The sequence below is a fragment of the Anguilla rostrata genome, chromosome 12 (genome assembly GCF_018555375.3).
Source record: "Anguilla rostrata isolate EN2019 chromosome 12, ASM1855537v3, whole genome shotgun sequence".
Lineage (NCBI taxonomy): Eukaryota > Metazoa > Chordata > Actinopteri > Anguilliformes > Anguillidae > Anguilla > Anguilla rostrata.
Window position 1 is genome coordinate 25,376,030 of NC_057944.1, and position 22,775 is coordinate 25,398,804.

A 22,775-nucleotide genomic window follows, 5' to 3' on the forward strand; every position below is an offset into this window, starting at 1 on the left:
TTTATTTTTGTCATCGTGCCGATGAAGCACATTTGAATTTGAAAGAGTGGTGGGTGGAGGAGGCTACAGAAAAGATAGCAGATGGAGAGAGCGAGGGGGAGGGAGGGAGGGAGGGAGGGAGGAACAGATGAGTGCAAACCACAGACGGAGACAGGGATTTAGAGTGTGAGAGAGAGAAAGAGGGGGATTAGCGAGTGTGTGCGTGAGAGAGAGTCCACACTGCCTGCTCAGTGACAGGGAGAATGCGTGCGAAGGAGTAAGATCGAGCCGAGAGACGACCAGCGGACGGAGGGACAGTAGCGAGTGGACCGGGCTGACCGTGAGCGCGGCGGGAGGGGCATGCTGGGGGACGGGCGGTGCGCGGGCGGGGCGGAGGCTCCAGGGCGGTGCGCGTGGTCCTGGCTGCGCTCCCGCTGCCTGAGCGTGTCCGCGTGCGTCTGCGCCTGCGCCTGCGTCAGCGCCTGCCTGCTGCTGCACTACTGCGCCGTGTCCCAGGTAAGGCAGGGGCGGGGCCTCTCTGCTCATGCATGGCCCGTAACCCGCGACGACAGGGCGTGCCGTTCACCTCCTTCTGTGAGGGAAATACAGAGACGCTGTGCTTTTGACTGACTGACCGACTGACTGTTATGTGCTTGTATTGTGTGTGTGTGTGTGTGTGTGTGTGTGTGTGTGGGGGGGGGGGGTGTGGGGGGGGTAGTTCTACATATGGCTGTTATAGGGAGTGGTTAGGGTTAGGGTCTGTGTGCTGGTAGTTCTGTAATTGGCTGTTATAGGGAGTGGTTAGGGTTAGGGTCTGTGTGCTGGTAGTTCTGTAATTGGCTGTTATAGGGAGTGGTTAGGGTTAGGGTCTGTGTGCTGGTAGTTCTGTAATTGGCTGTTATAGGGAGTGGTTAGGGTTAGGGTCTGTGTGCTGGTAGTTCTGTAATTGGCTGTTATAGGGAGTGGTTAGGGTTAGGGTCTGTGTGCTGGTAGTTCTGTAATTGGCTGTTATAGGGAGTGGTTAGGGTTAGGGTCTGTGTGCTGGTAGTTCTGTAATTGGCTGTTATAGGGAGTGGTTAGGGTTAGGGTCTGTGTGCTGGTAGTTCTGTAATTGGCTGTTATAGGGAGTGGTTAGGGTTAGGGTCTGTGTGCTGGTAGTTCTGTAATTGGCTGTTATAGGGAGTGGTTAGGGTTAGGGTCTGTGTGCTGGTAGTTCTGTAATTGGCTGTTATAGGGAGTGGTTAGGGTTAGGGTCTGTGTGCTGGTAGTTCTGTAATTGGCTGTTATAGGGAGTGGTTAGGGTTAGGGACTGTATGCAGAGTCCGTTTCCTTGCCGGCTGCGTAGCATTCTGCCTGTCATGGCTACAGTGGGGTCATATTCAGGGTCATCGATGACGACTGCAACAGGCAGTGTGTGTAGGAGGCTGTCGCTGCGCAGCGGCCAGTGGGATGGGGGGGGGGGGTCATGGTGTGGGGGGGGCGTCATAGCAACCGTAACAAAAGCATGTCTGTGGTGGAACAGAGCGACGCTGTCTGGTGGGGGGTTTGTGATGGTAATGGGGCGCCCGCTCTAGCTGGCATGGGGCAGGGCTGGGCTAGAGGCCAGTAGCACAGCAAGTAGAAGACACGGGATTCCTGCCGTTCTTTCCACAGCACATAATGCGCAGGGCAAGGCTGAGGGTTACACTTACGGTTAGTGTTCGGGTTATGGTTAAAGTTACTGTTAGGGTTGTGGTTAGGGTTATGGTCAGGGATTTGGGTTGTGGTTAGGGTAATGGTCAAGGGTTTGGGTTATGGTCAGGGGTTTGTGTTGCAGTTGGGGTTGTGGTCAGGGGTTTGGGTTGCAGTTGCGGTTGGGGTTATGGTCAGGGGTTTGGGTTGTAGTTGGGGTTGTGGTCAGGGGTTTGGGTTGCGGTTGGGGTTATGGTCAGGGGTTTGGGTTGCAGTTGGGGTTGTGGTCAGGGGTTTGGGTTGCGGTTGGGGTTATGGTCAGGGGTTTGGGTTGCAGTTGGGGTTGGGGTTATGGTCAGGGGTTTGGGTTGCAGTTGGGGTTGGGGTTATGGTCAGGGGTTTGGGTTGCAGTTGGGGTTATGGCTGTCCTTGGCTGTAAGGATAGAAGCGCAGTAAAACGCAAACACTCCAGCAGCACGCCTTTTATGGATGCGGCTGTGGATGGGTGTCTGAGTAACAGCCCTGAATGCAAGGGCATGGCCTCTCTCTCTCTCTCTCTCTCTCTCTCGGTATCTCAGGTGTGAGGAGCAAAGGAAAAGAAAGGAAGAGTTTTGAAAGGGCCATGTCTAGAACAGATATAGGAGATTTCAGGAAGTGGTGTCTTATCCCGTGTGACCATCAGTTACCATAGCTGCAAGATGTGCGTGCAACATGGTGGCTGTTGCACGCAATAGTGAGTGATTGGGAACAAAACTCCAAGACAGAGTGCAGTTTGCTTTAACTGAGAAAAAAAAATGTTCCATTTCAATACAAATGCAGGTTTGACATGATACATGGATTAAAATGTGCCTTATCCTGCTTCCAAGAGGAAAGCATGACCACGTTTGTTTGCCAAACTAGGGATAGGATGTTAAAGAAAGATGGGGAGGTAGTCATACTTGGTAGGTATCTTGCCAGCTAGCTGTCTAATATTAGGCATTTAAGTTACTATAGCTTGCTGAAGCGGAGTGTATAATGTTAAAAGAAAGTAAAAATAAATTGCCTTTCTCTCCAGCTTGAATATATACATTTGCAGACAGATAAAACATACAACATTCAGTGACATCGTAACACTGAAGATTTCTATACTCTTAGACTATATGCTCAACTTCAGTAGGCTGTAGTAAACACCTAGACAGCTACCTAGCATTACTGGCTGGTTAGCTAGCTACCTAGTGTGGCTAGTCTCCCCGTTTTCTGTTTGGCTATCTTTCTGTCCAAACAATATTTAATTTGGCCAACGAATGAGGTCAGACTTTCCTCCTGGAAGGAGGTTAAGGTGCGACTGAGTTCTTCTCTTGTGTTAGAACCTGTCGTGTCCGTGTCTGCTGTAATTGTCTGCACTCCGAGTTGCCCCGCCCAATCGGCAGTGTCGCGCGCGGTTCATAAGTACGGTAATGGCGGTCATGCGAGAGCACGCCACTCTCTGAAATGCGCTGTGTCCCATCTAAGCACGACCCTTTGAAAGAGGAGAGATGACGCTGACATTGGAGAGAGCGCTGACGTGTCGCCCCCCCGGGGGGCAGTCAGCTCGGGTGTCACACCTGGGGGGGGGAGAGAAAGAAAGAAAGAAAAGAGAGATCACGTTTTAAAATCGGTGTCCATTCATGCAAGTATGTGTGCTCGCGTGTGACCGTTCATGCGTGTGAGTGCATGCTCGGGTGTGTGTGTGTGTGTCGGCGCGTGAGAGAGCAGAAGACTAACTGGGTCAAACTGAAATGGGGCAGGAATTTGTTTTACTGGGTCGCCTGTCACTCACGATCAGGCGATGGCCCTGTCCCACCCAGTACTGGCGGTGGAGCTCGGCGCAGCGCGCTGCTAATGCCTCCTGCCTCGATGGCGGTAATCTGGTTAATGGATTGAGCCGGCGTCATGAACGCGCTCCCGCCGGTCGAATCGGCCGAAAGCATCCGTGAAATGACGATGCTTTCCGAGCGTCACCCGGGGCTCGGATGATTGAGCAGATGCTTAGCTCTCAGTTTTGCCCCAAACGCGCGCTGCTATGCATCAGAGCAGCTTCTGGCCCAGCGAAGGGTTAATTCCGCAGCATTACAACACCATGACTCGCTCTGACTCACGCTGCTGATGGGGACTATCGCTGCGCACACTCACCTTTGACCTCCAGCAATCTTAGTGGAGAAGAGCTGATGGAAGTGTCGTCAACAGTCTAATGCTCCCTCCCATACACACACACACACACACACACACACACACACACACAAGCACACACACATATAAGGCACCCACGCACACACACATAAGGTACGTACACACATCAGTTAACATCAGCCTGCCCAGGGGCAACATATGGAAATGAGCGATCTAGCTAAATCTGGCACATTTACATCACATGATAGTGATGTTGATCAATGTGTATTGTCCCTGTCAAATAAATAAATAAATAAAAATAAAATAAAAATAAAACGCGCACACACACACACACACATAAGGCACATGCACACACACACACACACACACACACACACATATACATAAGGCATGCGCATACACACACACACACCATACATAGTAACATAGTGCACAGTAACTCACACATGCCCTCCATCACTCTCTCACACACCGTTTGTCTCCAGCTTGTACAAGCTGTGTTTGCCTGTGCACGCCAGTCCCTTTAAAAGCGCAGCGGGCGGGGCTGCTGGAGTTTCACATTCCCACAGGTAGACTCTGCCCGCCGGTGTGCGGGGGTACGAGGGCGCCGTTTGGGCGGTGCTGGTAAATGTTTCACGCGCAGGGTGAACGCACTTTAACCCAGACGTTGCACAACTTCTGGGTCCAGTCTCGACCTCGGCGCTCATTTCACACGGCAGCGCAGCGACGAGCGCTCCCCCTGCGCCCCGACTTCACTGGGACACTCGCTCGTACGCTGGTGCGGGGTTCTGGCCCCTGCTCGAGCCTGCGGGCGGAGTTGGTCGGCGAGGTTAATGCGTAACGTGCGAAAGGAGTGCTGATATTTGTGTAAGTGGAGAGTGAGGTGGGCCAGCAGTGTTTCTGAAAGGGGTTAAGGTGTGCTGAAGGACTGAGTTTTTTGGATGGTGCAGATTTTAATGCATTCTCTCTCTGTCACAGAACAAGTCGTGGAAGAAGCTGAAGACCATGGTGCAGTGCTCCCCCTTGGTTGCGTCCTTCAAGAAACGCTGGGTCCAGCTTGCCGGGCATGCAGGTGTGTGATCATTTCCTTGTGCATGCGTGTGTGGGTGTGGCAAGGAATAAAGCTCTACACAGTAAAGCCCTTCCCCTGTAACATCTATGGTCATGTATGTTCTCCTATACATTAGCATGTATGATCGTGTATGTTGTCCTGTACATTAGCATGTATGATCGTGTATGTTGTCCTGTACATTAGCGTGTGGTCATGTGTCAGGTTCTGGTTTTTTCTCCACACAGGGAACTTCCAGGCCGGGGACCGGGGTAAGCTTCTGAAGAAGTACTGCGAGAGCGAGCAGCAGTGCCTGGAGAAGCTAATGAGCGACTCGCTGCGCCCGTTCGTACCCGGGTACTATGGCGTCTCTCAGCTCGACGAGCAGGACTACAATGTGATGGACGACCTGCTGGCGGACTTCGACTCGCCCTCCATCATGGACTGCAAGATGGGCAGCCGGTAAGAGGGGTCAGAGCACTGCTCCGTGTTTCTGTGTGTCTGACATTTTCGTAATTCAGGGAAGTTCAAGGCTCCGGTTATTAAATTAGAAATATGAGTGGAAAGCCATTGTTGCCAGTGTTTCATAGCTCCCCCCGCTTCTCTCTCTTTCAGGACGTACCTGGAGGAGGAGCTGGTGAAAGCTCGGGAGAAGCCAAGGCTCCGCAGGGACATGTATGAGAAGATGGTTGCCGTGGAGCCCGGGGCCCCGAGTGCAGAGGAGCGTGCCCAGCAGGCCGTGCTCAAGCCCCGCTACATGCAGTGGAGAGAGACCCTCAGCTCCACTGCCACACTGGGCTTCCGCATCGAGGGCATCAAGGTCTGTACCAGAGGGTATCAGAATCTGTACTGCGCTATGTGTACCAGGGATTTAGATTTGTACTGCACAGCTTCAAGTAGGGATATCGGTCTGTACTCTAGAATCTATCTCCAATTGCTGAATCTGCAGTACAGATTATTGTGTAAACGGCTGTCTCTCCATTGGATATGAGTCTGTACTGCTGACTCTCCATTGGATATATGAGTCTGTGCTGCTGACCCTCCATTGGATATACGAGTCTGTGCTGCTGATCCTCCATTAGACATGAGTCTGTACTGCTGACTCTCCATTGGATATACGAGTCTGTGCTGCTGACCCTCCATTGGATATACGAGTCTGTGCTGCTGATCCTCCATTAGATATGAGTCTGTACTGCTGACTCTCCATTGGATATATGAGTCTGTACTGCTGACCCTCCATTGGATATATGAATCTGTGCTGCTGATCCTCCATTAGACATGAGTCTGTACTGCTGACTCTCCATTGGATATATTGGCTGAATATCCATAAGGAAAACGCTGTTACTGCAACAAGGCAACATAACCTACAGACTGAGACCTTAATCATGGTGATTATTTTTAGGAAATGAAACGGTGACTCTGGGAGGTTAGTTTCAGTGGTTAAATTGTTCTAAGTATATCCTCACTGGAGCAACCCTCACACCCTTCTTCTGTGCAGAAAGCTGACGGCACGTGCAACACGAACTTTAAGAAGACCAAACACAAGGAGCAGGTGATGCAGGCACTGAAGGAATTTGTGGGCGGGAACACTCAAATCCTGGTACGCCTTTTTCTGGGGATTTTGGAATAGGGGGGATATAGGTACACCACAGGTTAATGCTGAGTCTGTCCTCAGAGAAGTAGCATGCATCTGCCTGCGTGTGTGTGCATGCATGTGCATGCATGCGACTTGTTTCCTAATTCAGTCAGTTTCATATGAGCTTTATGAGCATAACAAACACATTAATATTTGCAAACGAATGCAATGAACAGAAAGAAGCACAGTGCAAAATCACATATTAGGAGAAATAAAGGAAAAAGTTAAGGAGAACAAACAATTTGCAGTGGTAAGGAATAATTCAATTAAAGTATTTAATTTAAAAGAAGTCAGAGACGTGGCAAAGTCAAATGAGGGCATGAACAGAAGAAAAAGAGACAAAAAATGAAATGAATTACTCTTTCAATTCAATTCAATTCAGATTAGCTGACATACAGAAAGTCAAAATTGCCAAAGCAAGTAGTATACTCTATAGATTTAACCTAATTATCTTTTTCTCTGTCTCGCCCTCCCATCTCCTCCCATTCTGTCTGATAGAAAAGTTACTTGCAGAGATTGGAAGACCTGCGAACAGAACTAGAGAATTCTCAATTCTTCAGAACACATGAGGTGAGGCTTGCATTCCCCTGTACCCATGGTGCTTTGGGGCTACCCAAATACTCCAGTTCACAGGTTGATTGTTCTTACATCAGACCTACTCTGAGTCCTCTGTTTAATCCCTGCTGAGTCAGTGCTGATTGTTCTGATTCCTGTTTTTCTCTAGAGAGTAACACTACTGATTGCTCGGATTCCTTTCTTTTCCAAGTTACAGTGCTGATTGCTCTGATTCCTGTTTGTTGAGTCACAGAACTGATTCCTCTGAGCCATTGTGCTGATTGCTCTGATTCCTATTTGTTAAGTCACAGTGCTGATTGCTCTGATTCCTGTTTGTTGAGTCACTGTGCTGATTGCTCTGATTCCTTTGGGTCACAGTTCTGATTGCTCTGACTCCTGCAGGTGGTTGGCAGCTCACTGCTGTTCGTCCATGACTGCTCGGGGCAGGCACGCGTGTGGATGATCGACTTCGGGAAGACGGTGCCCCTGCCCCCGCCCCTCACCCTGGACCACCGCACCCCCTGGGTGGAGGGGAACCGTGAGGATGGGTATCTGTGGGGGCTGGACAACCTTATCAGCATTCTGAACGCAATGCTGCCCGCGAGCTGAGGGGGGCCCGAAGTGGGATCAGCTCTGGAGGACCTAGGAGATTACCACAAGCGGCCGCCACTTTTCCTCTCTCTGGGAAACGGGATGGAGAGAAAAAAAACAGAGGAATGAAATGAGAGAGCTTAACAGCTCGGACAGGATAGAGTGATGAATGCCTTAGAGGGAGACAGGCTGTGCGAACATCTCTCTAGGCAGTGATTCGCTGCCATGTTTCATACTGGTGATGGATTCTAGTGAATCACTGCCTCTCTCATGAACAGCCCATCCCCTTCTTGGGCTCACTACTGCTCCCTGCTGGTGAGAGGGACTGAGGCATTGTTACTCACTTTTTCAATGAGAAAAATCCCCTAAGTGTCCTTAGTGAGAGGGAAAAGTTATTTTATTCCTACATGGACCGATTGAATTTTAAAACCGTTTTACAGATGTGCTACAACACTAGAATCTTGGAAAAGCCTTTGCAGTTATATTTTTTTGGATCATACGTTGTTTAATGTAAATAATATTTTACGTATGCATTGCAGAGACATATGCCATTCTGTGGATATGCTGGTTGTTTCTGTTTTGACTGGAATAGACAATTTTCCTGGGAGAGATTAACTATTACAGAGCTGATTGTGATGACCCCACGTTGGCATTTTAAAGGATAGCTTACTAAACATGGCCCAGGGAAACTATCTCAAGGTTGAGTTGGGTGAAAAGGAAGCCAGTGGAAAATGTGATTGTGGACAGAATATGCAGCAGAGGTGATGGAGATGGATTAAGCTTCTGGGTATTGGATGTTATTCCATCCCCTCTACTGGGCGGCGCAAAGTTGGCGAGAGGAGGAGCTAAACATATTCCAGCTCTGTTCTGAAGAGGTGTGCACTGGCGATGGGCCTCTATCAACTTTCATTCTTTTGTGACCAGCTGGTCTGTATTGCACTGTTATGCCTCAAAGATGCTACTGAACAAAGACTGGAGTCCAAGCTATGTTATTTATCAGGACCTGGGGCAGGTGGAACATATTCAGACCCCCCCCCCCCTTCCCCCACAAAAAAGAAATTTAAAAAAAAACAGCTCAGATCTATGGAAGCACATCATTCTCAGTTCTTGAAAGCAACCTGTGACTCATTTTGAGTTCCCACTGGAGATCAGTATCTTGAGCTCTGTTTCAGGTTTTTTGTTTTTACAAATTAAAATTATAGGCTTAAAATTCTAATTTTGTTTCTATATTGTGGGAGTGAAGCTGGTGCCCTTAGATACCATAGATAGCAGCTAGAGCACGTTTGTAACATCATATGATTGACAGACTTGTGTGACACCTTGCACAATGTGAGTTTAGACTTGGTGGAGGGGGGTTCAGGAGCCATTGGTTAAGGTCCGTTTTTTTTTTTGTTTTTCCCCCACTGTCATAGTATTGATTTGTTATACTGGCAATGTCTGCTCTGTGTACATTTTGCCTGTATGTAATCTGAAGTTTAAAAATCTATTTTTTAGTCAGAACTCTTAAGCCATAGCAGGAAATGTACACAGACCGCTTCGCACACGACAGTTCCCTATTTTGGCTGTGTGTGGGAGGAGAGACCCAGCCTATCGTATTAACAGCTTGTAACACACAGTCACAGGCCTGCTAAAGGATCTGTGTGTTAGTGTGGTACAACAACAATCTTCTGATCTCAGAGATGGCAATAATGGCAATAGGCTCTTCTGAATTATGAATACTGGGTTTGAAAATATGTTGGGAACTTTCACTGTGATTGTATATGGTTGGTGTGTGAACTTTACAACTTGTATTTCAAAGGTATATTCTGTCAAAAATGCAAAGGGAGTTTTTTTTTTTTTTTTTTTAAGATTTGAATCCTTTTAAGATGCAAATTTTGATAAATTATTGATTTCAAAAGAAGTGTTTTTGTGTTTTTATTTTGGGCGTGAATGCTTGCTGAATGTTCACAGCATTGTTGTTATAGTATTGACTGAGCCCTTACCATAGGCCTGGAACCAGGAGTTTGGGTGTAACACTCATTCCTTCCCCAGACACTGGCAGGCATAGCATGTGGACCATGAGGCAGTGGACCACCTGTGATTTACATAAGAGGTGAATGTCAGTTGCTGGATATTGATTTTAACAAAATGTGTGACAGGTTCTATTGAGTGTGTTGATTTTCCTGTCTTTTGTGGTGAATGGCTTCAGGAACTGACCCACGTGTGAACTCTTGAGTGTTGGTCTGTCTGCCAACATTCCGACTCAAGTCTTCCTCAGCATTCCATGACCAGAAAGTATTAAAGAACCAGTGGCTTTGAGTGTGTCTGTCTGGAATTCCAAACCCAAAAACAAAAAAAAGTCTCATTCGCCAGAGCTGAAACATGTTTTCAAGCAAAGAGAATCGGTTTTAAAACTATTACTTTTAATAATATTTTCCTTGCCTGTCATATTGGCCTTTGGCAGTACGCTGTTTGTCATATGAGATCATATACCTCACTGCTGTGGGGAAGGGCAGTAGACTTCGGATTGCTGCTGGGATTACTCGAGCTTGGTCCTTTGGTCGTTAGGGCTGGCTTAAGTGCAGCATGTTGAAAGACAGGCAGCCATTCCTTTGGGTAGGCAATCAACTGTGTCCAGTTTTCTGTGTACAGAAAGCGAATGAAATAAACTGGGACAATGAGCTAAACAGCCTTTATAAGCACCTTGTCGACCTCTTAAGGGATAGCACACTGGGGTATTCCTTGAAATTGGTTTGCTGCTTACACGGAGCAGACGTCCCCGCCTCAGCAGTGCACTTTCTGCTTTGGTTTGTCCCCGGGCAAGTCCCAGAGCCGCAGGTTTTCTTGCTTAGCAATAAATATTTACTTTTTTAAAGCATATAAAACTAAGATACTTAGTAAAATATTTTATTGAAACGTAGGTGACCACTGTAAAATGCAACTGGGTTTGTCATCAGTGACCCATTGAAAAATATATATGTATTTCTTTAAGAGAGCAGACGGTCCTTCCTTTTTGCCCCTGCGGCCATCACCGCCTTCGTTTCGACGCAGCAGTCCTTCAGTCCAGTTACGCATTTTCAGCAGGGTGACTGTCTGTGCAACAGCACCACCTGTCCCGCCAGCCCCGCCTCCAGCCCTCCCTGGGGCAGAACGTACAGCTTGCCATCGGCCGCCCGCTGCGGGTCCATCTCCCGCAGTTGGCCGTTGCTCCTCTCCAGTGCCTCCAGTGGCCACAGCTGGTAGTGCAGGCTCTTTCCCTGCTTGGCCAGGACGTACGCCTCCTCCACCGCCTCGCCCCGCCAGCAGGGGGCGTCCTGCGGCAGCAGCAGCCAGGGCAGGGCAGGGTCTGACTGGAAGCACCCCTTCTTCAGACTGCCCTGTGCCACCCCCAATAGAATCCCTGAGGGAACGTGGACATACACACATTTGGCCACAAAATAACCATCCTCAAAATAATAACTTCATTGCCTGAAGGGGATGTTAATTTTTCCAACAGTCCATTCTTATCTAAGGATGAGTTGAAAAGGTTATCCTTTAAAGAAACTCATTCTGATTATTGGTGAATGTGAATGTTTCATTTAAATTTGTAGGTACGTAGAAGAAATTTATCTGGCGTCTAAACAATTTGAAGTATTTAAAATATTTTTTTTCAGACAAGGCTGGTGAATGCAGGGTAGGCAGCGCGTGCTACGAGGATAGGTGAGAGCTGGGAGGACAGGTGTGTGCTACGTGGATAGGGGGGTGCTGGGAGGACAGGTGTGTGCTACGTGGATAGGTGCGAGCTGGGAGGACAGGTGTGTGCTGGGAGGGCAGGCGTGTGCTACGTGGATAGGGGGGTGCTGGGAGGACAGGTGTGTGCTACGTGGATAGGTGCGAGCTGGGAGGACAGGTGTGTGCTAGGTGGACAGGTCCAAGCTGGGAGGACAGGTGTGTGCTGGGAGGGCAGGCGTGTGCTACGTGGATAGGTGTGAGCTGGGAGGACAGGCGTGTGCTACGTGGATAGGTGTGAGCTGGGAGGACAGGCGTGTGCTACGTGGACAGGTGCGAGCTGGGAGGACAGGTGTGTGCTACGTGGATAGGGGGGTGCTGGGAGGACAGGTGTGTGCTACGTGGATAGGTGCGAGCTGGGAGGACAGGTGTGTGCTAGGTGGACAGGTGCGAGCTGGGAGGACAGGTGTGTGCTACGTGGATAGGTGCGAGCTGGGAGGACAGGTGTGTGCTAGGTGGACAGGTGCGAGCTGGGAGGACAGGTGTGTGCTACGTGGATAGGGGGGAGCTGGGAGGACAGGTGTGTGCTAGGTGGATAGGTGCGAGCTGGGAGGACAGGTGTGTGCTACGTGGATAGGGGGAGCTGGGAGGACAGGTGTGTGCTAGGTGGACAGGTGCGAGCTGGGAGGACAGTGTGTGCTACGTGGATAGGTGCGAGCTGGGAGGACAGGTGTGTGCTAGGTGGACAGGTGCGAGCTGGGAGGACAGGTGTGTGCTACGTGGATAGGGGGGAGCTGGGAGGACAGGTGTGTGCTAGGTGGACAGGTGCGAGCTGGGAGGACAGGATTGTATTGGTCCCTCTCTCACCTGAGGCCACGGCCCAGTGTGCTCTGTGGCCGCTGCGCAGGCAGGGCTCGTGGTTGAAGTCCTCATCGTAGCTGCACAGACGCAGTTAAAGATCAGGACAGAGGCGTGTTCTTCCTGACTGCCTAGCCTGACTAGCTGTGCCCATGGAGAGCGCCAAGCCTGTCTAAAACAAACTGGCCCAGGCCTACAGTATGACAGCCAGTCCAGCATGAAACTGCCGAGCTGCTCTGAAACACGGCGAGTATAAGGGTATAGCCCTACCGATCTTTTGGAAAACCCCAGTGTCACATTCAGTGCTTGCCCCAATAGCATGGGCTTTTTTTTTGTTGCTGTGGTCCATCTAGAAGGAATGGCATAAGAAGCTGGGCTTATTCCTCTATCACAAGCTAGCATGCAAATGCAGATATTTGCCATGCGAACTTGCGATCAATTTATTTATTCACACTGCTGTTGCCCACAACTGTTACGAGGCTCCGGGGTCACCAGTTGAGAAATATAAATTTTATCTGGTGCATTATGTTCATCTGATTTGTCATAAACAAATTATAAATTATCACTGATGTGTAAAAAATCTGTTCAAATTTGTAGTGAGGTACCGCTGAAGCCGGGCTCAGGGTAGTCAAGGATACGGAATGAGGACCGGAAGACCGGCAGAGAGGTGTCTCAGGATGAGGGTCGAGTTAGCCCCTCCCATTCCTCCTGACAAATGCTCCGCACGGCACCCGCACACCTCTTCAGCAAGCAGAGCCATGTCCCGGGCTGGAACACACACACGTGATTTAGCCAGACCTGCTCTAGACATGTGCTGAAATGCTGCTGTTTGGATGAAAGTACAAAAACTGCTTCTTCACCTGAGAAGACCTCCCCCTGTGCAGTGTAGCCCCTCTCCATTGCTGTGTGCACCACCGTCTCCATGGACACGCCCAGTGGGTGCTGCAGTAGCTGTGCAGCCATCCACAACGCCACCAGACCACACCTGAGGAACAAAGACGGTGCACACTCATGCACCCACCACTGAAGTTCAGCGGCCCCGCCCCCAAAAGGTACGTCCCACTGCAACCCAACACATCAATTCCTTACACCTCGACAAGTACTGTATTACATATTACCTTCAAGAGTTTACATATTAAAGGTGCAGTATGTAAGTCTGCTGGAAGAACACCTTGGTTCATGTTTGGCTTAATTTCTTTCACATTTCGACAGATTACAATAAATTAAAAGGTCTAAGAAATAAATCTGGTCTCCCTGCCAGCCCCAGGCTGTGAAATCAGCAATTCTAAATTTCTCAGCTTCTGAATCTTTACAACCAATCAGGACAGCTTTCTGCCCTGCCGCCTCTTGCAAAATTCTGAGTAAAATTTTTTTGAAGCTTTTAAACATAGGATGACAAGGTAGTACTGGAGTTTTGTGTAATTTGGAGGGTTAGGCAACGTTACCATAACAGGAGGCAGGGCAGACAGTCGTCCTGATTGGTTGTTAAGATTCAGGCACAATGAAATTTGCATGTAAAATCAGCATTTCAGTTAGCGGCAGCATTGACTCACTGTGGTCCATCCTGAATGAGGGAAGGCACGTATTTGTTGAACAGCACCCACTGCAGGTCTTGCCTGAAACTGCATGAAAAACACTGCAGGACTAGTTCAGATTTCAGCAAGGGAGTGAGGGGGTTTCCGATTGCTTATCCAACCTTGTATGAATTAATGTTTTACCTTCTCTTTTCAAACCGTATGTTTACCATGAGATTACTCAAATATAGAGTGCCATTGAGTTTCTCCCTTTAACAGGACTCCATTGTTAAAAGAAAGTGTAACACTGAACAGTGAGAATCTGTACACCTGAATCAACTGCTAGGTTAAACTCAGTTCGAAACATTACAAATGTTCCGGTGATTCAAGACTGTGGGCCACATTGTTCATGCTCGTAAGGGACATTTTTGTACAATACAAGCCAGGATTCCACATATTCTATGTGGATTTTGTGATATGATCGCGTCAGCTGCAACTGCAGAGGTCCGCAGTGTAATCTATATATTTCATAAATTATCCACTGTAGTTACATAATGATAAAGTGAACCCATTATTAATTGTTCTGAAAGCAAGAGTACTTTAAAATACTAGGTATGTTCATAGTACTGTGAAGAATGAACACAAACATTCATAACTTGCATGGTATTGGGTGATATAGACTCACTTCAATAGTAACCAGGGGAACTACAAAGGTGAGCTCTGCCTCACCTGCCCTCTCTCTGTCTGAGCAGAAGCCGAGCTTCCTCGTGGTCCCCCAGCACCGGGGACTTTCCCTCGGCTATGGTCTGGTAAAGCTTCTTCTTACCGGAGACTGGCAGGACAGCGGGGGGTGGCGGGGCCGGTGGAGGTGGAGGAGAGGGCAACGTGGGGCCGTCAGTCGACATGCCGCCTGTCCACCTCCTCTGCTCACTCTGTGGTCAGTAACCACGGCAAACTGCGGACTGATGCATTGTTGTCAAACAGTCAAGTTACAAACTTTACAAAACATGCAAATGGAAGAAACAAATACTTCTTTTAGAAAAAGACGAAACTAAATCGTGCCATTTTCCTTAATATTTTGCATAGTAGGAGCCAATATGTAATACGAGCATCATACTCATGAGATTCATATTAAGTTACCAGGCAACTTGTCTTTTGACAACACCTAAAATGATTATAAAGATGCTTTCCTGTAAAAATAATAATAATAATAATAATAATAATAATAATGATAATAATTGCAAACCCACACGATGTTAAAATTATCAAACAATGTTTGTTTAGAAATTGAAATTCCATTGATTAAAAAAAAAAAAACATTCTATGTCGAGACAGCTGAGGTTACTCTCAATGAGACACCGAATCTGCACAATGGATTGCACCATTACACATCTAGGTTCAATCATAGAGTCCCTCGGCGTGAATACATGTTGCGGCTACTGCGCCTGCGTCTTACAGTAAGCCCCAGCTACCAAATACAAAAGCACTACAAATATAACAAAATTCAAACCCCGCGTAGTACACTACTAAATTTAGATAGTTATTTTAGTATCTAGCCTTGTGTGTGGTTCACAGATTTCCTAATGTCTTGCAATAAGATATCTTAATATTCCTTTACATTCCATCAAAGTCATATCAGCAACACATTTCCGGAAGTTGGCTACATTGGCTAGCTAGCAATCATTAGCTGTAATATAATCGTGAAACGTAACATATAGATGAAATCTATAAAATAGCTTTTACAATATGCTATAGAATGAGAAACTATTTAATTAAAAACTGAAACAGTGTTTTAAAATGAAGCTCATGTGGCACATACCCGGGTCGTACTGATAGTGCTTGTCTGGAGAACAGCTATAACCGTGTTACACAGCATACTACCCAGTCCCGATTCCATATAAGGGTAGCTAGCTAAACTATTGGACACGTCATTTTCGTCTAGGATTAGATTTATTTTGTGAAAGGTTATATTTCCTTAATACATCTCCCTCAAAATAACGTCTGGAAGCTATCACATAAAACCATACTTTGCAATACTGCATGCCAGTGAACTAGCTAGCCCGCTCTGGGGGAAATTTGGCATTTGAGCACATTAGTTTGCAGTGATGTAAATAGCTTCGTTTACATTATATATTATGTAATTTTATTAACTCGATTTCATTTAATGAATCAAGTGCTATGTTCAGATTATGTGTAGCCCCCTAACGTGACATTTATTATGTGACGAACTATCGGCGACAAACAGGAAACTGCTTCCGGTGAGCATTAGGGCGGGGGAAACAATTCGTTTTATTTTCACTTATTCGTATGTTTTTATTTGTTTATTCGGTGTTGTTTCCACAAATCAGTGGATGGCATATGCTACTTTAAATTTCAATTATGTATCCAAAATCAATATAGTATGAGCACAAATATATGCCTCCCATTTTGGATCTAGACGCGATTTTGGATTGAGCCAAAATGAAAACTATTACCCAAGTTACTGCAATCGAATTGAATTATCAATTCATGTAGAGTCATTTCGCCTTGTCCAATCACCCCACACCTTTTGCGGATCGCTGAACTTCTTGTAAACCAACGGAAGCCCACAAATCTATGGAAAGGCAGGGTCTATTTGATGATTGACGGATAAAGCAGCCAACGACGTTAATTAAATGTCTTGTGCTTCTGGGTGGCGGGCCCGGTCGGAGCCATTGATAATAGACACCAGCAGGCCGCACGTTGGAGTAGCTCAGGAGAAACCGACCTAAAAGTATATGTAAGTACTTTTTGGAATATATTACGTCTATACTTAAACTGTGTGTAAAATGTTAACGTTTTTGTTTCCAAAATACTGCTATGAAGCGCATTTTAACATCGAAACGAAACATTTTGATTAACTTTAGTTGCCTAGTCGATTTTCCGAATTGAGGTAGCTACATGAAATGTAACGTTCGCTAGCTAGAATTTGAGCGAGTTTACTGTATTGGTTTTTTAATGTTTAAACAACAGTACTTTTCAAAGTGAAAAGCTCTACGTGCGTTTTATAACTAGCCGACGGCAAGAAACCTTTCGACGATCTGTTTGCAAATGCTGAGTGCATGACTGCCTTATTCGGCCTACAGACAATAGCAGCCTCACCTGATCACCCTCTCAGAAAATGGCTGGCCAAGACATGCGACTCAACCACACCATTTACATCAACAATCTAAACGAGAAGATCAAAAAAGACGGTACGTTTATTTGTGTGTGTCCCCTTTCTATGTATTCGCCGGCTCGATTTCCTTATTTCTTGAACATGCTGGTTATTTCCCTACGTTATCTTGCTTGTGAATGAGCCTGTTGCATTCATCCAATCTTGTTTCGCCTACGTAATCCTCCGGGCTACATTTTATTTGCCGTTGCAACCATAGGCTATATGCACATGTGATTTGTTACACCAGAATGACTATCAAACTTTCTTCCTCATTAGAGCTGAAGAAGTCCCTGTATGCCATTTTCTCCCAGTTTGGGCAAATCCTGGACATTCTGGTGTCTCGGTCCCTTAAGATGAGGGGACAGGCTTTCGTCATCTTCAAGGAAGTTAACAGTGCCTCCAACGCCCTACGATCGATGCAAGGATTTCCCTTTTACGACAAACCTATGGTACGGTCACAATGCTCCTGACACGCTAATCTTTCCATTGTTTTAATGATATGGTACTTCTCACTGTCTGTGTGAAACCGTTAATGCAATCACAATAACTTGAGTAGAGAGCTCTCAAATATTTTCTAACTGCTAAAACTTGTTTCATGCAGCGCGCAAACTTGTGCAGGGAGTATCCTTACTCTGCGATAGCATGAAAAAGGCATATGTGCACATCAGGTCATTTGCACAGACGTAGGGTCCAAAACACAGTATCCAGGGGTGTGGTTTTAATGGTTGCTGATTTACATGAATGTTGGCATTCAGCTGTGAATGGCTAAATTTCAGTTCAATCCAACGACTGTTAAAACCACACCCTGGATACCGAGAACAATCGGTTGCCCTTTCAAAAAGGGAGGATTTGGAGCCGTAGAACTGGTGGTCTCACCGTGCATTCATCCAGTGTCCCCCCACTGAAAGTTCCCTTTAACCCTTTAAAAAGTGCAAGATAACATATGTGAATAGAATGTTCCTAACTGAACCTTCTAATGCTGATGTAATGGTCACTACTGGAAATTGAAAGCAATGGAGTTCTAGAGCACTAACTAAGGGTCTCAAACAAACCAGCTCCTCAAAGGTTTAAATAATGTGGTTTGCTGTATTTGTTTAGCTCATTGTGTTGAGCTGTTCAGTATTTTTTGTGTGGCTCACAACATTAAGGCATTGCTGTTCGGTAGCTTCTGGTGACCATGCTTGCGCTCCTCAACACAGCGAATCCAGTACGCCAAGTTGGACTCTGACATAATCGCCAAGATGAAGGGCACCTACGTGGAGCGCGACCGCAAGAAGGAGAAGAGGAAGGTGAAGGGCCCCGATGTGACCGGAGTCAAGAAGGGCGTGCCGGGGGCGGCGGCCCCCATGGGCCCCGGTGTCCCAACACCCATGCCTGTGAGTGTTCGGACTGCAGCACATCACCGGCTGCTGGACTCTATTTTATTTTACACAATTCAGAGCTGTACTGTTCAGTTTAATATGGTATTGGGGCTGTAATGTTTTACATTTTATTTATGTGTTAGTTATACCACACAGGCAGCAAGGAAAAGGTCTCTGGACTTTTATTTTGCATTGTTATGTTGAGTCATGTGACGGGCCAACTCGTTGACCTTTTAGCCTGTGTCGGATTGATATTGATGACAAATGCGCGGCGAGCAGTCGTGTGCCCCCTTGCAGCATTTAATGCACCCTCTCTCCTCTGCAGGGAATGCCGCCCATGAGCCAGGCTCCCAGAATGATGCCCATGCCCGGGCAGCCCCCCTACATGCCCCCTCCCGGCATGATGCCCCCGCCAGGCATGGGCCCGGGGCAGATGCCGCCAGGAGCCATACCCCCTGGCCAGATGATGCCGGGGCAGATGCCAGGGCAGATGCCTCACGCTCAGCAGGTCAGCACAGTGACATCTGCGTAATTACAAATGGCACCCGTGTGTCTAGGGTGCCCCCGCGTCAAGCGTTGTCTGACGGCTGCTGTGTCTGTTCCAGGTGTCGGAGAACCCGCCCAACCACATCCTGTTCCTTACCAACCTCCCCGAAGAGACCAACGAGCTCATGCTGTCCATGCTGTTCAACCAGTCAGTTGTCTCTCCTCTCTTCCATCCTGTTCTGCCTCCCCTGCACCACCACGCCACAGGGCTTCATTCAGTGCAGTGTTCATTAGCCTGAGTGCAGTCTCCCTGAGGCAGGGCTCTATGCTATCATTTTTTTCAATGTGCTCCTGAGTTGGAAAAATTTAGGAGCAGACTAATGCATCATGATTGGTTGTGCTCCTACGTTATTTTTCCATTTGGCACACATCAATTTTCAGGAGCAAATGCTCTTTCAATGGGAGCACTGTAGAGCGACCTTGAACACATCTGACTTTTGTTTAGGCATGGCATTGCTGTAGTACATCTGCATTTTAGAATGCTCTAAAAGCTACAATTCTCCATTTTCTGTCAATGATGTCAGACTCAATTACTGCTCCAAGCACTTCATGTATTAAAAGTCTGTCTTGCTTCATGTTTGCAGGTTTTTTCTGTAAGAATCCTTACTGTCATTTGACTTCGTGCTCCTCTGCTTGCGTGCATTCAGTCTGTCTGGGTTCGTTGAAGCTGACGGACTGTCTCCATTCGCTGCAGGTTCCCCGGCTTCAAAGAGGTGCGTCTTGTACCCGGGCGGCACGACATCGCCTTCGTGGAGTTCGATAACGAGGTGCAGGCAGGCGCGGCCAGGGAGGCCCTGCAGGGCTTCAAGATCACCCAGACCAACGCCATGAAGATCTCTTTCGCTAAGAAATAACGGGAAACGAAGCTCGTAGCGCGTAGCGCGTACGCGGCTGGCTTGGAGTGTGAGCTTGGGCGCACCAACATCACAAGCCCCTTTGTTGGCAAATTGGCATGACTCTCCCCTTAGCCCAAAAGAAAAGGTTATAAAAAATAAAAAAAAGCATCAGTAGACACAGCACACAGGTCACCAGAAATGCCTCCACATACAGTCCCTCGTTGCTCGTATCGGTGGACAGAGCCCATGAACTCCCCAGCAGCACCTGCGTGAACTCAGAAGCTCATGGCCTGTGTCCACTGATACAGCCCCTCCTTTCCCCGGTATCTGTAGACAGAGCGCACACACTTCCCAGCAGCACTTGCGTGAGCTCAGAAGAGGCCGTGCTTCTGTGAGTGTCCCAGCTGAGACAGGTAAGGGAAGTGGATGGCACAGGAGAGCGAAAGGTTAGTGTCTCCCAGCTGTTTAATGTGGAATCTCATTGGATCACTTCATTTAAATATTTAAATCCCCCACCACCACCACCACCCGTTGTGGGTTCACGGAATAGCTGGGTCACATACTCGTTTGATAATTATCAGATATTTTGAGTGCCATGATGATCATTGATACCATGTGGTATATTGTCTGTGTTTTTCTTTATACCTGATTCGTTAGTAAACCCCTGAACTTCAGAGGCGGCGTGAGATGCTTCTGGGGGAGAACAAATCACCACTGATATCAGTTGGTTGTTGATCAGATGGCCACTCCGCAGCAAGGCTCGCAGCTGCCATGTGATTGAAGAAAGCTTCGCATGGAAGCGTGTACACCCTTGCCGCTGATTTCCCAATGGGAAAAAGTTTGGATGTTTACTACCGTATGGGGTATAATGAAAGCAAAGAGACTGAAGGAAGGGCAATTAACAACATGGTGGTGGTGATCGAAATTGCATTCGATAATTATCGTTACGGTGTATTGCCCGGCCCTAGTTCAGCCCAAACAGGTAAAATTGTTTTTTTTCTTGTTTTTTTTTGTGCTTTTTTTATTATTTTTTTTTTTAGCTCAGCCCCCTAAATGTAATGTGGAAGTATGCCCTTTTATTATTATTTTTTTAATTATTGTACATTTTTATTACAAGCATTGCACCCAGGGTCTGGACCACCAGACATTGTACCTGGAGCTTTTGTCTTCATGATAAACCTTTTATTATAACCACAGTGTGTGTCTGTGTACGTCTGTGTGTTGGTTCATTTTGTCTTGAAGATGAGATTTAGTATGAATATTCTGTGTATATATACACTAATCTGTTTTGGAAGGAATCTTTGAGAAGTTATGTTTACTTTTGGAAGTATCTTTAAATTAAAAAAAAAAAATTCTAATCCCTTCATATTTTTGAATATATGGTATATCATGTACTCTTGTCATTCTGAACTGTTACAAATGTTTTAATAGCTGGTCAAGTGGTGCAGGGGACATGTCTGGCAGGAAATAGAGTTCCACAATGAATGTCATCCCACACAGTTGAAGCAGCTGCCTAATATCAGGTGCTCTCATGCACCCTCTGCATGCTAAATGGAGGTGCACTTGATTATCATGTTTTGGCTAAGATGATCACAATGTGGCTTAACCACCAGATGTCACTCTTGAATTGTCTTTCACATTAAATCACCAGCAGGAGAATTGGGTCCCACTGTGCCTCTGATGCTGAATTGGGTATGAGGCAGTTAATAACGACATCTAATGATTTCACACCATTGTGTGTGATCAGGTTTGAGATCTTGCTTGGGTGATTTTCCTGAATCTGATGTTTTAGTGTGAGGAAAATTCAGAGGGTCTTATTGCTGCCAATTAACGTTTTAAAATGTAGTTGATAAATGTACTCATTTCAAAAAAGTAATTTGTAAAGTGTGATGTTTGGAATGCCACTCGGTGAGCTGAATTCCTGACACAAGTCTGTGGGCTGCCTGGTCTGGATGCAGTATTCAATGTGTCCATTAAGTTGGATTCAGTTTTACTTGCTGTCTTATTTACTTACAGACAAGTCTTACCAGGCCTGTTTTCCCTTTCCAGTGATGCTACAAATCTGGGTGTACACCTGTATACATTGACACCGTGGGCTGATAAATTGTCTTCCGCACACACTTAGAATGGTGATACCTGACTCTCAGAGACTGGTGGGAATTCTTTGCATTAGGGCAGGATTGCTGTCAACACTGGACACAAACCTTTAAACTGATCGCTGTATTCTACCGTCAATCCCTGGCCGTGGATCCGTTAACCCTTCTGAGAAATCCTCACGTCCTCTCCAATTCCAGCGAAACGACAGCGTTCTACTGCCAATATGGCGACTTCCCTCCTAGCAGTTTTTCAGCATTAGCGATAGTAAAGATGGAATCATTAGCATTGCACAGCAGTGTTCATTGGGTTTACTTTGGAGACCCTTATTTGGTAGAAATGGATTTGTAATTACGACTGGTGTTCATTATTCACAAGACTTAATGCGTGACGGTTGCCTGGTCGTTCAGGATTGCTCGGTAAATGAATTGTCGGCCTTGTTCATATTGGCAGAACTGCTGCTTTAAGCAGTGGAGCAGAAGCTGGACACTGCAGGGTGTTGAGCATGTTCCTGCATGCTGACGAGAGAACTTCATCCATCACTGCTGTCGTTCAATGACTGACATTAATCATTTCCCCGGCACGTTTTCAATCCTTTGCTATCAGACTGCGCTTGAATTTCCATGCAGTCTTCATTGTTGCTGAGTTTTTACCCAGTATAGCAGCAGTAATCTGCAGTAAATATATGAAAAGTGATGTTGACGAGGCTGGGTATAATCAATTTGTCCCTGTTCTGTTTTCATTTTTGCATTATGGCAGGTGTACCATTTGCAGGCAGCCTGTACACATAAACTGTCTAATACAGAAACACTGTTATACATCAACATCCTGACTACCACTTCTGATGGTATTTGAGTAAATCGGAGGCCTGGTATGTTTGTGGGATTAAGTGAAAACCAGTGGGATCATGACTCAAAGGCGACATGGCAATTCAGATTGCAGTTTGTTGGCTGGTCTGTGTTGCTGGCAACACGACCAGTTTTCCAAATGTTTGAGGCTATAGAGGGAATCTTGGTAGTGTGAAGCAATCACTTAATCTATGTTTTGTACGCACATGCAGACAAGCGCTGACAAAC

General features: G+C 46.8%; 3 protein-coding genes across 5 annotated transcripts; 2 read left to right on the forward strand and 1 right to left on the reverse strand.

Moving 5' to 3' along the window:
- Positions 1 to 324: 324 nt before the first annotated feature.
- itpkcb (inositol-trisphosphate 3-kinase Cb) lies at positions 325 to 8,701 on the forward strand. The gene is made up of 7 exons (XM_064301344.1): positions 325 to 495; positions 4,777 to 4,870; positions 5,095 to 5,308; positions 5,462 to 5,666; positions 6,345 to 6,446; positions 6,981 to 7,052; positions 7,440 to 8,701. The coding sequence occupies exons 1-7, from the start codon at positions 340 to 342 to the stop codon at positions 7,644 to 7,646; spliced, it is 1,050 nt and encodes a 349-aa protein (XP_064157414.1). The 5' UTR covers positions 325 to 339; the 3' UTR covers positions 7,647 to 8,701.
- A 1,797-nt stretch (positions 8,702 to 10,498) lies between these two features.
- On the reverse strand, positions 10,499 to 15,916 carry actmap (actin maturation protease). 3 transcript variants are annotated; one of them, XM_064300917.1, is made up of 7 exons: positions 15,507 to 15,916; positions 14,417 to 14,649; positions 13,727 to 13,795; positions 13,034 to 13,158; positions 12,812 to 12,941; positions 12,183 to 12,253; positions 10,499 to 11,007 (listed from the first exon to the last, which is right to left on the reverse strand). In XM_064300917.1, exons 2-7 carry the CDS (start codon positions 14,590 to 14,592, stop codon positions 10,685 to 10,687), a joined length of 894 nt encoding a protein of 297 aa, XP_064156987.1. In that variant the 5' UTR covers positions 14,593 to 14,649; positions 15,507 to 15,916; the 3' UTR covers positions 10,499 to 10,684. The 3 variants fall into 3 exon arrangements, with proteins under 3 accessions (XP_064156987.1, XP_064156989.1, XP_064156988.1); XM_064300919.1 differs by lacking the exon at positions 15,507 to 15,916 and having other exon boundaries at positions 14,514 to 14,650; XM_064300918.1 differs by lacking the exon at positions 15,507 to 15,916 and having other exon boundaries at positions 13,727 to 13,809; positions 14,417 to 14,552.
- Positions 15,917 to 16,286: 370 nt separating this feature from the next.
- snrpa (small nuclear ribonucleoprotein polypeptide A) lies at positions 16,287 to 20,801 on the forward strand. Its single transcript, XM_064300920.1, has 7 exons — positions 16,287 to 16,445; positions 16,792 to 16,899; positions 17,139 to 17,311; positions 18,062 to 18,238; positions 18,549 to 18,731; positions 18,829 to 18,917; positions 19,464 to 20,801. The coding sequence occupies exons 2-7, from the start codon at positions 16,827 to 16,829 to the stop codon at positions 19,621 to 19,623; spliced, it is 855 nt and encodes a 284-aa protein (XP_064156990.1). The 5' UTR covers positions 16,287 to 16,445; positions 16,792 to 16,826; the 3' UTR covers positions 19,624 to 20,801.
- Positions 20,802 to 22,775: the final 1,974 nt, after the last annotated feature.